Raw genomic sequence first — 14,566 nt, forward strand, 5'->3', positions numbered from 1 at the left:
ACTGTAATAATACCGTTTAATGTTGTGAAATCCTTAATTTTTTTCACTGTGTTGCTGTGATATTACAGACCTTGTTGTGATATAACAGCAGGTTTTAGATTGCAAGATTTTACTGTAAAATAAGAGTTAAATTCTGTAAAATCCAAGGATACTGTAGTTTTTACAGGTATTCATTGGGATATTACAGGGAAAACTTAATTACAACAAGTAACTGTAAAATAATACTGTTAATTATTGTGAAATGCTGGTAATTTTTAACAGTGTAAATTCCTTTTAATTAAAAAAATATGAAACCCATTCGAAAGCACTCTACTGGGATTCCTTAAACTGAGTGTAATAGCATTGCAATTATTATTGAACGGTTGCACTGTTATGCTGCAAAATGCAGGATTTGTTCAGATGTACAAAATAAATAAAAACAGATTTTCAACCTGAAAACAAGTTTATGGTTTAGTGAAATAAGCCTTCCGTGTAAGTATGTTTATTGTCCAGTAGCAGGGACCGTCTCTAAGATTCTCCGGTTTCTTGTGTGAAACTCTTGTGTTTCCTCATTCCTGTCTCTGTGTTGGCTGCAATCTCAGAATGGAACACAATGGCACTAAATACTGTTACTCACCTCTATTCATCTGAGCTTGGCCTATTCTAGTCATGTTTGTGTTGTGATAAACCCTAATGATCATTTTGCTCTGAATTTATACCATCAATCCAAATATTTACTTGAATTTTTTTAATCCAAAATAACATCTGATATGGTCTAATTCAGCAGACGAGAATCTGTTAATGAAGCTTGATGTTCTTTGAGGCACTAAGCTTTGCTGCTCCACAGAGGTCAGTAGAAGCGTGATTGGCAGTAGTTTGTTGACGCCAGAGCTCCATCACTGCTGTGCTATTGATTATTACTACTGGAGAGCAGTCCCTTTGCTGTCTCCCCCCCCCACAGCCCTTTTCTTCTTCCATCCTTTCATCTCAGATGAAGAGCTCTCTTTATCTTTGTTTATTCATCAATACAGTCCTTTTAAGAATTGCACTAAACGTCAAATATTTTTGATAATTACTCTAAGATACACACAGCCATTTTTTTACAAAGGGAAATTTTTTATACATAATGATATTTAAATGAGGCCTGATTTCTTTGTTAATAAATCTAAATTTTTAGCATCATTACACCAGCCTTCAGTGTCACATGATCCTTCAGTAATCATTCTCTTATGCTGATGCTTAGAGAAAATGTCTCTTCACAGAATAGAATAGAAAGTTAAAAAGAGCAGTACTTATTTTAAATTGATTCCTTATAAAAGTTTTGACTGTCATTTTTGAGCAATTTAATGCATTTCTGCTGAATAAAATGATCAGTTTCTTAAAATAATCATAACTCCAACCCTTTGTACAGTAGTGTATGCATAAAACGTAATGGGACAGTTCACCCAAAAATGAGCTCCATCACTGCTGTGAAAATTACCTCATGATTTATTTACCCTCAAGCCATCCTAGGTGTATATGACTTTCCTCTTTCAGACGAATCCAATCGGTGTTACATAAAAAAAAATGGCCTGACTCTTCCAGTCTTTATAATGTCAGTGAATAGAGGTTGAGATTTTGAAGCACTTAAAAATGCATCCATCCATCATAAACGTTTTCCACATGGCTCTGAGGTTTTATGAAGGCCTACTGAAGTGAATCAATGCATTTGTGCAAGAAATATGGAAATATTCATGTTTAAAACTTGTGACCATAATCTCTTGCTAACTGTTGTATGCACGTTCATTAGAGAGTGGCATCCAGCGGATGATGTAGAATGTAGGCGTAGCCTATATTTATTTTTCTGTAAAATAACATGCACTGATGAAACATGGACAATAAGAGCAAGAACATATATTCAGAAAGTAAATGAGGTTAATTTTATTCTCATGTTGTTTAGACTGATTTGCCTCGCTTCCAGTATATAGATAACGATCGTGTGTTGACCAATGATCGTGTGTTGACCGCACTGGCCTGTAATGCTGAACCCAGCAGGGGTTGGGCAGATACCAGTGTGTACCTCAGTGAAAACAGCCCCAGAGCCAGAGATCTCCTGTCCTACTTTACCGTTCAGGCATTGTTCCACACAGCAACAGAGGAAATGACCTCAGGAATGTTTCTATTCTGACCAGTTGCACAATGACTTCATGAGACACATGCCAAACCACCATTTTTTGTGGATGTTCCTGTGGCGTAATGCTGAGGTTACCTCTCTTGTCCTGATTTTACAGTGGAAAATGCCACTTGAATACTGAGTGAGGTTTAGGAGGCCGGCAAAACCAACACTCCCATATTTCTTCGTTGTGAAATCAATATTGGCTAAGATGGAGTTTCCTCCATCTTATAAAATTGTTATGTTCCTTTAATAGTCATTTTGTTTTCAAAAGGCTTTAGAGAGAATATGGGAGTCTTTTAACAAATGCCTAGATGGCATTGTGATATGGACACATGCCCATCAATAATTTACTTTGGCAGGTAGTTCTCTGTAATGATGCAATTGCAGGCCCAGGCCGGTGTTGTCTTATTATCTGCTATGATGAAAAGTTATTTTGTGTTGACATTACATTTCATGCAACAATTCTTCCCTGTTTTGTTGTGTTTTTATGGTAGTTTCTATAGTTGTAATGTATCTGAAATGGTGTAGGCACCTTAAGTTCCCTAAGCCCGTCTCTGTCAGACAAGAAGTGTTAACTGATCCTTCATCATCGCTTTTTCCATCCCCAGCTGAAACCAGATACTAATGCTGGCACGGAAGCCTACTCATCTTGCATATGACTCAAATTTAGTAATTAGCCTGGTGAATTTAGCAGCGCAGAAATGATCAGGTTAACTGGCAATTAAAGAATGAGGTGTTTATGAAGAGAATGCTTAACGTGACACTACTGTACACGCCCCATCGCCGTGCAGCTGTAGAATCAAACACCGTAAAGAGAAATTTCCCCCTCTCAGGTTGAAACGTGCTCATTTCTGTAATTATACACAGCAGACTGGCTGTCAGTCATAAACACTTAGGTTTCTTCCCAGAGTGCTTTGCTTGTTCCATTAGTTATCTCAGAAGTGGTCTTTCTGGAGTAGTTCACCAAAAAGGAAAACTCTTACCCAAATATTACTACAAACCCGTATGACTTTATTTCTTTTGTATACATTAAAAAGAGAAGTTTAGCAGAATGTTGATGCTGCTCATTTCCAACCAATGTTGAACAGAAAGTTGCTTGGTTTGAAAGTGATTTATGAAATAAAATAAAATACAAAATAAAAATAAAAAAATTGCCCACAATATTTTGCCGAAAGTAAATGACAAATTTCACAAATTTTTTGCTAATATGACCACACCGTAAGGAAGTTATATTGGTACAATATTGTTTTTTGTGCAACATTGGAAATATTTTGGTATTTTAGTATCATTTGATGTTGGATATATTTATTGTCCAGTATTTTATATTTAATATTATATGCTCATGTCCATATTTTTAGTGTTTTTCTTAGATTACCTGCCATCACCTGTCTTCTAATTCTTCAAAAGTTAATAGTTCATATTAATATTAATGTAATATTAACTTATTGATACTAATAATTTAATATTACAAATTACAGTGTCATTTAAATAACGGATTATATTTTTTTATTTAAACGAAAATTTTACAGAATTGTAATATTGCTCGGTTAACATCTTTTAAAAAAAGAATCGTTTATATTGACAAAACTAGCAGACTAGCTACTGATTATTCAAAGTCTTCTTAATTTAAGCCACTATTCTCTGAAAATGTCTCTATCGTAGTTTACAAATATCATTTCTGCTTGCATATATTTAAATGAAGCATGAAGATGGTTTGTACCTATTATGATGTCCATAATATCAGAAGATAGAAGTTCTCATGAATCTCATAACAATTCAAGGGGTTCATCAGCCAGTTAACCTGTTTATCACTAGAAAAAAATTGATATCGATGTATTGAAAGTGGCTGAAGCACTCTACATACTTGTGGACGAAGTAGAACATAAAAGAGAATTTTGGGTTTGGTACTTCTGAAGTATTCTCAGTGTTTGTGAAAGAGCATGTGTGAGAAGACAGCAGTGAAGAAAGGAATGCTTGCAGGCCTCTGTTTTGACAAAGGCAGTGTGGTCTGGCCCTGCTCTCAGCTGGGCTGGCTCTATTATACTGGATGAGGGTCTCCGTTGGTCTCTGCACACAAAGACCTCCCCTGGGAGTCACTCCTCTGAGAAGGAGATGGAGTTTTCAGCAGGGGGTCCGGGATTGATGATGCCAAATGGGATAGCACACTTTCTCATTAGCTGTGTAGCCATCTTTTTGGGTGAGAGTGTGTCCATTTGCTTACAGCAATGCTTCGTTTTTTTTTTTAAGCAAGGGATGTGCAGAACTACGTATTTTAAAGATTGAAATTTTAAAGATTGACAGGCTGCCTGTCTAATTGGGCCTATATAATCAGGCTGGTTTACGCAAGATTTTTTTCATTCAAAAACAGCCAGAAGAACAACAATGGAATGAAAAGAAAAAAATTGACTCTACATGGGTTTTAAAACTTAAATCTTGAATAGTAGGAAAATTTATGTAATATACAACTAATGTAATTTGTAAAAAAAAAAAAAAAAAAAAGGTAATGTTTTATGTCGAAGAAAAGCTTGCTTTCAGAAATGTTTCCGAAAAATAGTTTCTTGTCAGTTGCACAGAAACAATAGGTCAAGTATGTAATTCTGTCAGTGATTTCAGTGCTCTTATCTAAGTGTATTTTGGAATGAAGGGTTTGGTCAACGACCTGTTTGGTCTTGTCCTTTGTGTACTTTAGCAGAGGTGGAAAGAGTACAAAAATATTCTACTCAAGTAAAATTACCATTACATTAATGAAATTTAACTTAAGTACAAGTAAAAGTACCAGTCTAAAAATCTACTCTAGTAAAAGTAAAAAGTAGCTCATTTAAAATTTACTCGGAGTAAAAATTACTTTTTACATTTTAACAATGACTACGTTTACATGCTGTTAAAATTCGGGTTATGGTCGGGTTAAGGTCACTATTTGGGTTTCTGAAACATTCGGGATAACCCGTTTACATGCGTAAGCAGAGAGAGTTACCAATCCCGATGTAAACGGCGACGCAAGGTTAGCGTCTGGACGTACGGACAACAAGACGCAATATGCGTCATTTCCGATTCTTCTTCCTGTATCCAAAGACAACAACAACAGCAGCAGCAGGCGGATAATGAATAGTTTGGGGCAGATAGCGATAGTCTTTGTTTGCGCTTTGGCGCTGGTACTGATCCACTAGCAGCACTTGACACTACTGTGCCTCTATACTGCACGCGGGGGTTTTTTATGTGCCGTCTCTACTCAAAAGACCAAGATTCATTGCGAATAGAACATGCGCAGAACACACATTTTGATGGGGATATGCCGAAACGCGTTTACAAGACCAAATATTCGGGTTAGAAAAGGGGTACCCCAGGTATAATATCCCGGTTTTCAAAAACCGGGATATGAGCATATCCGGGTTTTTGCCGGTGTTTACATGGCCGTGCGCAACCGGGTTATTGCTAATATCCCGATTTTGAACGGGTTATTGGCTGCATTTAAACGTAGTCAGTGGGAGGGAATCAAAAATGGGACAGGCCAAGGGTGTCAAACTCAGTTCCTGGAGGGCCACAGTCCTGCACAGTTTAGATTTAACCCTAATTAAACACACCTGATCCAGCTAATCTAATCATTTAGGTTTATTTGAAAACTACATGATATGTGTGCTGGAGCAGGGTTAGAACTAAACTCTGCAGGGCTATGGCCCTCCAGGAACTGAGTTTGACACCCCTGGGATAGGTCTATTAATCTCAAACTAGTTGTTTTTAATTAAAGGAATCCGTTATTTAGAATAATAAAACATTTGGGCTGTTACCAGGCAAATCAGTATCAACAAACTCATCTTTTAATGCAGAGGAAATGCAGAAGATTCATTGGAAGTGGCATTTAGATGTATTACACTGTTTAGTGCAGGACAAGAATGCATTTAACCTGCAGTTACGCATGAATAATGTTTTGATATACAAGACATAAAATGTTGAATACTCATTTGAAATGATAAGAAATTAATTATAAAAAAAAATCAAAAGATACTTTAAATGTGAAATTAAAATGGCCAGTATGTGTCAGCAAGTCACTGTTAATAAGTGAGTCATTGCGATTGAACCGAATCATTTAAACGGTTGATTCATTCAGGAACGAAACACTGTCACGTTGCTCAGAGACGCAAAACTGTGCTTTGGTGGCTGTGTTTGGAATTATTTTCTGTTGTAGAAATAGAGCTAAAAAAGGCAATATGGTGTCTAAAACGCAAGTCTCTTAATTAAGTTGTTTACTGAACTGTTATATATATGTACGTATATATTCATGATGATTTTTGGAGGAAAAGACGGCATTCTTTGTGTGATTTTGATTAAATATATGAAATTATATAAATATGTGAATTTTCTGCCCCTATATCTTCAATTTTGTGATCATTCTAAATGCATTTTAGGAGACTGAATCACACAGTGAAAGAACGCACTATAAATGCGTGCGCACATCATTAAAACAAAAAATATATTATCATCGCAGACGATATATATAGCACACTCCTCACCACTGTCTTTTTGGCTAATTTGTGCAAAACCTCTTGCTAAAATGTCAAAGCTTCATTTTAACCACCAATGCAACGATGCAATTATTTAGCTTACCTCTACATTCTTGCGAAGAGTGGATGTCTCGTCGAGATTTTATAAGCTGCTAGTTTGGTCTTCCTAGGCAAGTACAGCTTACACTGCATAATAGAGCATACATATGGCCAGGGGTTCACTTCATTTCCTTCGAGTTCAACTTCAGAATATGACGGGGTTTCGTTTTCAGCGGTGTCTGCACCACTAACGCCTGTTTTGATCGTCTGCATCTTTCTTGTGATTTTAGCGCCAGTTTGCCCTCCTGCCCATTATTTACTGACGTAGTTTCCAGGGAGCGATTTTTTTTTTTTTTTTTTTTTTTTTTACTCCGTAATTAATGTGTTTTAAAATGTAGCGAAGTACAATACTTTAAACAAAATATACTTAAGTAAAAGTAAAATTACAGATTTAAAAAATTACTTTAAAAAGTATTAGTACACAAAAAAGCTACTCAATTACAGTAACGCGAGTAAATGTAATTCGTTACTTTCCACCTCTGCACTTTAGTGCTTAGTTACCCTAGAGGCCATTGTGCCTGAAGTCAAGTCCAATTGTACATGGGCAAACCTAGCTCATATTTTGCCTGTATACTGGAATTTGATGTTTCCCACCCAATACATGCCATGTTTGGGACTGCTTATGTTTCCCATTTCACGTTTGATTTCCTGCCTGTCTAATTGTAAGTAGGAGTTTCCTGTTCCTACATTAGCAGTGACTCTGTTTTAGGTCCTTGCCCCAAATACTGACACCTGTCCATCTCCCAGGCTGGCTGAATCTTGAACCATGCCATCTTCGCCTCTCACTGTTGTCTTTTTACATGGGTCAAATGTTTAGGGTGCCATCACAGTGGTCTACCTGTTTACAGTGTGCATGTTTTCTGTGTTCTCTCAGGAGCATCTTCAGCAGCTCATCCTCATGAACCTGCCCAATGTGCTGGCCATCGCCAAGGACCCATTATCAGGTATTGCTCATGTATTGTAAATAAGCCACTAGATCAATCTACAAAACAGGTGTTTTTCCACAGAACTTTAAGTGAAAATTTTAATTCTCTCAGACATGTAATGTGTTATGAAAATGCACTCTGCCATCTCAAGCTAAATTTAAATAATTTGTTCAAAAAAAATAAAATAAAACTGGAATACATGTTCTGTATACCTTCATAAAGCTAACAGGGTTGATGGTATTATACTTTAATTAGGTGTAAAAGATTAAAACAATATGTAAAGTTCTTTTTAGAAAAATAATTGAACAATTTTTTTTTTTTTTTTTTTTTTTTTTTTAGAAAATCCAGTTTTCAATTCTTAACTAACAAAAGCATGGTAACAGGGTTGACATTTTAAGATTATTCCCTTGAAAAACCTAACAAGACATAATAAAGAGCCTTGAAGTATTTGCTTGTTGAAAAGGTGATGATGCCTTTATGACAAAAATGTTTTTTATTTATTAAATAGTTCACTGTTTTAAAAGATGGAAATATGATAGTAACAGGGTTGATGCATAACCTGGAGACAGAATGTCATAAGAAAATGAATACTTTTACTTTCATATAATATGTTTTCATCAAAACGCGCAAGAAGAAATTGAAAAGAAGTGGATCAAGAAAAAAAAAACTACATGGTTTTTGTTTAGAGAATAATTGTATTAATGTATAATAAAAGTTAACATCAGCTATTCATAGCTTCTTATCATTGGTAATTTTTTACACGCATATATGAGACAACACTCATTCAGTAGAATCACCATACTTTCAGCATACCCTATTTTTCAGACTATAAGTCGCACCTGAGTATAAGTCGCATCAGTCCAAAAATACGTCATGATGAGGAAAAAACATATATAAGTCGCACTGGACTGTAAGTCGCATTTATTTAGAACCAAGAGAAAACATTACCGTCTACAGCCGCGAGAGGGTGCTCTATGGTTTCAGTGTAGACTACAGGAGCACAGAGCAGCATAGAGCGCCCTCTCGCGGCTGTAGACGGTAATGTTTTCTCTTGGTTCATTTCTCTTGGTTCATTTCTCTCGGTTCATGTCAAATTAATTTTGATAAATAAGTCGCACCGGACTATAAGTCGCAGGACCAGCCAAAGTATGAAAAAAAGTGCGACTTATAGTCGTTATCTTCACTATAGTCACTATAAATCACCTACTACTACGTTATCTGTGCCCCAAAGCAAAACGTACATCCTGCTGAACAAACCTCCACATTCATAACCTCTCTCACACAGACACACACACACACACACACACACACACACACACACACACACACACACACACACACACACACACTCCAGCCTTCATAAACACCCTTCCTATACGGGGTGTGCAGACAGGGTTCAGGGAAGGAAATGCATGTTGGGGACCTTGTAATGGCAGGAGGAAAGGAGAAAGGCTGGAGGAAGCTTTATGGGACCAAGCCAATGCCTGAGCGCTGACTTTAGATCCTGCTGTTGACAGTAGAGTACAGCTATGTCAAATCATCTCTGGGGAAATCAATCAATTATATAGTTTCTTGAGTCATTATACAAAAAATGTGACTGTGTAGAATGCTGGAATGCTTGCTTTCAGTATCAAGTAATAAAATAGGTAAAGTTAAAGAAATGCTGATTTTAACACACTAAATTCAATGTTGTTAGCTGATAAATTTCAGAATGGCCAAATGTTAGTTGTTTAAAATTTGATGGAGTTATACTAAACTTCTCTTTTTACTGAAAGGTTTCGTTTTAAATTGCTTTCATATTAGGTAATCCTGACACTTCTGCACATCTACTCCAAAATACATGGATAACAGGCCTTTGCTATACTGAGGTGTGATTCTGACATTTATAAATGTGCATAGACAAGGTTTTCTTCTCTGCTCATGGTTGATGAGTTATAATGCTTCTGCATATACCAAAATAACCTTTATGATATCTATGGTGACTTTATTCGGCTTGTGATAGGTTATCAAAACAGTCTGAGATTCTGTGTTTCTCCTGAGAGCTGTATTAGTTTATGTCAGCACATATTTGGTCAGTAGGCTACTTGTGACCACATTCTGGCCATGAAATGCTAGGAAGTAATGTTGTCAGGAAAAACTGTCTTTATTATGAATTTATTTCCCCTTCACAGATGTCAGTAAGGCTTTACATGTTTCAGGATGGGTTTTGTTTGCTTCTTCTCTTGTGTCACCTGTGCAACGTTACATTCTCTTGTATGGTTTTACATTAAGCTTCACTGGTAATGGACAATAGAGTGTTTTCCCCACGGCTGCTCCTCTGATGTGTGTGTAAAAGGGGGTATGCTGTAGGGTGGGGAGGCTTTGAGCAACAAACGATCGCTAGGGCGACGGCACCCCCACACCCAATCCATTCTCTCCAGAGTATTTATTAGTCTGCCAGACATAAACAAACTCACCAACACACAGACACAAGCTTCAAATAAGTAATCAAAAATAACGTTGTCTTATAGGGTTTGTGTAATTGTGAAAGAGTTGGTTTGCTTTGTAATGGTGTCCTCCGTTTTATAGAAGATATAGAAGAATACACTGCCTCCATGTGAAGGCTTGTTTAATTTAATGATTGAAGAAAGAGAATATCTTTCTGAAATCCTCTCTTCTAGGTGTATGGTTCAGGTGAAATTCAATATTTTGTTAATATTCTATCTGTTAGAGCATTATTTAAACAGTGATGACACTGACCCTTTAGCTGTGAGGTTTGACCGAAAAAAAAACCTATTTTATACAGTTCTCTTATACCATGGTAAACATAGTTTCCTCCAAAATACCATAACTTATAAGATTATTGATACAACTGTAAAATTATCATTAAGCATTAAGAGTTGGATTGATGCCCACATTTTGATTTTGGTTCCAAAATCTGCTATCTCAGTTTTAATAATAAACCGATCATTGTTGTTTTAGTATTATTTATATACTATCATAATATTTATAAATATTTTAGTTTAGCTTTTATTTTTATATTTTGTGTTTTCATTAAGTTGTAAAACATTCTTTATAAATTTTGCTATTGGCCTTTTTTCCCCTTTTTTAGTAGTTTTTTTTTTTTAACAGTTGTTTCTATTTGGTTTTATTTTTATTTTGCTTTAGTTTTAGTCATTTTAGTACTTAAACCTTTATTATAAAATATGAGTTGCCCAGACAACATTTGTAATTTTTATTTAAGTTTAAGTAAATATTAGATGTTTTTGTTATTTATTTTATTTGTTTTATTCCTGTTAACATGAACAGTTTTATTTTTAGCTATCAATAGCAACAATAAATATCAAGTAATATGTAAACAGGGTTGTCATTTAGGAATGTGGGACCATAACAGATGTCTGTCTTCACTAGTGGTGTCTGCTTAAGTTTTTGTATCCACTTCCTGTTTTTCAGCTAAACTTAATGCTTTTTTTAAATTATTCTGTCATTTTATTTATAGTATCATATTTTCAGTTCTTGCGATTTCTAACCATTTGATTCCCTCAGGTAAAAGCATGGAGGAGGTGAAGAGACTGCTGTTGCTGATACTGGGCTGCGCTGTTCAGGTAAACTGATTGAACTAGCAGAGTTCCCCAGCCCACATTTTAACACCACTGCAGGAAATCATATCCATGCCTGGGCATGCCTCTGCTTTTCCAGAGAAAAATGAACATGCGCTCATTATGCTACAAAATAAAGCATTCATCAATATATGTCTCCAAGAAGTCAGCGCAGATTATTGGGTTAGATTTGCTAAGATGTTTTTTATGTCTCCTCCTTTTCCCGGAGATTGTTCCTCACGTGTCAGTTCTGCACAGTCCTGTTTCTTTTACATTTTAGCCCCATCGCTAGCTGTTTTATTCCTTTTCTGTGAATAGATAATATACAGCTCACAGTGATTTAGAGCCTTAAACTTCACAGCGTAACATTTGCCTGTTGATTTTCTTTCAGTTCAGAGTCTCTTTGAGCTGGTCTAATCCTGCCCCATAGCTTCCTCTCACAGTATTCCAGTCACGAGGCACACAACTCAGTCTTTATTCCGTTTGAAAGTATCTCCGGCAATCTTTTATTCAAAGAGGGGCTCAATCTCTGATTTAATTCCCACTCTTTCGTCTGTACCGGCAGTTTAGTTGACTAATCACCATTAAGGCATACTAATGAATTCAGGGGCAATGTTGATTTCATTAAAACCCAAAATAGTTATTTCTTTGTGATATGGATTGTGCAACATCTGTGGTAGTCTTAAACTGTAACTATACTCTGCTTATTTTTCCTCTTCCCTTTACTTTTACAATTCATCTTTGCCTTTCTTTTTCCTATCCTTTCCTCTTCCCTTACAATTTCCAATTTCCTCTCCCCCTTCTGCTTCCTCTTCACTTTTTTGTTCTTTTACCTTATCCTTTCCCATCCTTTCCTTTTATCTATCTTTTCCTCATCTTCATCCTACTTCCCTTTCTGCTTCCTTCCTCTTCCCTTTTCCTTTCCCTTTCCCCATGTATTCTTCTCCCATTTCCTTTCCCTTTCCTTTCCTTTTCTTATCTCTTTCTCTTCCCTTTAAATTTCCCTTCCTCTTCCTGTTTGCTTTTCTATTCCTTCTACTTTTCCCTTTTCCATGCTTTCCCTTCCCCTTTTTTCTCCTCTTTTCCTTTCCTTCTTTCTTAATCCTCCCTTCTTAATTCTTTCATCTTCCTTTTCTTGTTCCTTCCACTTCCTCTTCCTCTTTGCTTTCCCCTTTTCCATTCTTTCCTTCCTCCTCTTTCTCCTTATTCACGTCATTCTCTTTATCCTACCTTTTCAATGCTTTCCTCTTCCTTTTCCGGTTCCTTCCTCTTCCTCTATACTTTTCTGTTCCTTCAACTTTCCCGTTTTCAATACTTTCCCTTACTCTTCTTTTTCCTCTTTCCCTTTCCCTTCTTTCTTCCTCCTCCCATTTAATTAATTCTGCTTCCTTTTCCCATGCCTGCCCTTCCTTTTCCTTTTCTGGTTCTTTCCTCATCCTCTTCCCCTTTCTTTTTCCCTTTTCTTTCCTCTCCTCATACCTTTCCCCTTCTCTTTCCATCCCTTCCACTTTTCCTCATTCTCTTTATTTCTCCCAACAGTGTGATCGTAAAGAAGAAATGATTGAGAAGATCAAGCTGCTTGACATTGAAACACAAGCCGCCATCGTGACGCACATTCAAGAAGTGAGCTTCCCTGATTTCGCCCAATAACTTAAGTATATCACATACAGTTACTAGAACTTGTATTTGAGGTGCAAAATCCCTCGTGATTGCAGGTAACTCACAACCACGAGAATGTTCTGGATCTGCAGTGGATGGAAGTTGGGGAGATTCCTGCTGAGCAGTTGGACCCTCTGTCTCGGACCATGGCCTTTCACCTACGCAAACTCATAGATGAGCGAGATGAGTCTGCTGAGGTTTGCTGATCATCAACAACAGCAATAATCTTTTGTTAGGAAGTAGTACTAAACTTCCTCAAGCCATAGATCATTACTGATTGGATGCTGACACGTCTGTTTTGTGTCATTAGCTGATCATAGAGCTGACCCAGGAGAGAGACTATCTTCAGTCCCAGCAGCCTTCCAGTCTCTTGGGCTTTCCTAGCCCTGAGTACACATCACTATCCCCTGTCACACTACTGTCTAAAGAAGATCGACAGCATTTAGCTGTGGAGCTGGCTGACACAAAGGCCAAACTCCGGCGCTCCCGCCAAGAGTTGTGAGTGTGTTCTCTACAGTTTCTACTTTTAGTTTTACCTTGTCTTTATTCAGGTTTCAAACTTCATTGGGATAGCTACCTTCACTGACAGCCTCAGAGCTGTCAAAATAAAATTCCCACTTCTGACTCTTATTGACTGAAAAAAAAAAATCCCAAATATGGTCATCCACTAGTGCAGCGTACCAGTGTTGTAAGTCTTTGCTCTCTACAGGGAGGAGAAGACCGAGCAGTTGATTGATGGCAAGAACGAGATTGAGCGCATGGATGCAGAGATCCAGAAACTCAAGCAGGAGGTATCACATCAAGAATCTTTGTTTTCTTACATTCACTCTTCACAAGGTTTACTCAAACAGGGAAACACTTTACTGAGCTTCGGAAAACTATCATCTGTTGTGTTTGTGTGTGAGTAGAACACGCAGTTGCTGGCAGAGGCACGTTCAGTGCGGGCGTACCGTGATGAGGTGGATGCTCTGAGGGAGCGTGCTGGAAAAGTGGATCGGCTGGAAACTGAACTGGCTCGCTTCAAAGAGAAGCTAAATGATGTCCATTTCTACAAGACACGCATAGAGGTAACGTCTCTCCAACCTATATTGCATTTCCATTTTAATGACTTCAGCATTGTATAAAAAACAGAGCCGGACATCTTTGACATTACCTGGAAAAAATTAGAAGGGTTGGTTTCTTCATGAGGGGACTGATGTACAGCTGCATGCTGAGAGCTCCTGCAACTTTTATTTCTCAGATATAAAGCCTCAGGTGTCCGCTGAGGCCCTGAGATGTTACTGACTACAGTCTCCTGTCATCATCTTCTCTATCCTTTTTGATCTTTTCTTTTTGTCCATCCCTTCATTTTTTTTCTTCTGTCTCTCTTTTGTGCACAGGAGCTAAGAGAGGACAATATGACCTTGCTGGAGACAAAGTCCATGCTGGAGGAGCAGCTTGCTGGGGCCAGGGGGCGCTGTGACAAGCTACACGAACTAGAAAAAGAGAACCTTCAGCTGCGCTCTAAACTGCATGATATGGAAATTGTAAGTGTTAATTGAAATTATTTTGGAGATGTCTGTGTAGAAAATGTTCATCTTTATGCACCTAACAAATTAAATTGGTTTTGATTCACAATGTGATAACGAAACAATCCTTGATAAATCTTACTGTTTTGTAATGTTGGGGCAA

At 37.2% G+C, this 14,566-nt stretch overlaps 1 protein-coding gene across 1 annotated transcript in view; it reads left to right on the forward strand.

Moving 5' to 3' along the window:
* The window catches only part of LOC132112948 (protein Daple), a 66,205-nt gene that overhangs the window by 24,047 nt on the left and 27,592 nt on the right, over positions 1 to 14,566 (forward strand). The window contains exons 4-11 of the mRNA XM_059520712.1: positions 7,607 to 7,676; positions 11,184 to 11,242; positions 12,776 to 12,859; positions 12,952 to 13,092; positions 13,206 to 13,393; positions 13,605 to 13,686; positions 13,804 to 13,962; positions 14,275 to 14,421. Of these exons, the coding sequence (XP_059376695.1) occupies positions 7,607 to 7,676; positions 11,184 to 11,242; positions 12,776 to 12,859; positions 12,952 to 13,092; positions 13,206 to 13,393; positions 13,605 to 13,686; positions 13,804 to 13,962; positions 14,275 to 14,421 (930 nt within the window). The remainder of the gene's footprint in view (positions 1 to 7,606; positions 7,677 to 11,183; positions 11,243 to 12,775; positions 12,860 to 12,951; positions 13,093 to 13,205; positions 13,394 to 13,604; positions 13,687 to 13,803; positions 13,963 to 14,274; positions 14,422 to 14,566) is intronic.

Source organism: Carassius carassius, chromosome 32, assembly GCF_963082965.1.
Source record: "Carassius carassius chromosome 32, fCarCar2.1, whole genome shotgun sequence".
NCBI lineage: Eukaryota > Metazoa > Chordata > Actinopteri > Cypriniformes > Cyprinidae > Carassius > Carassius carassius.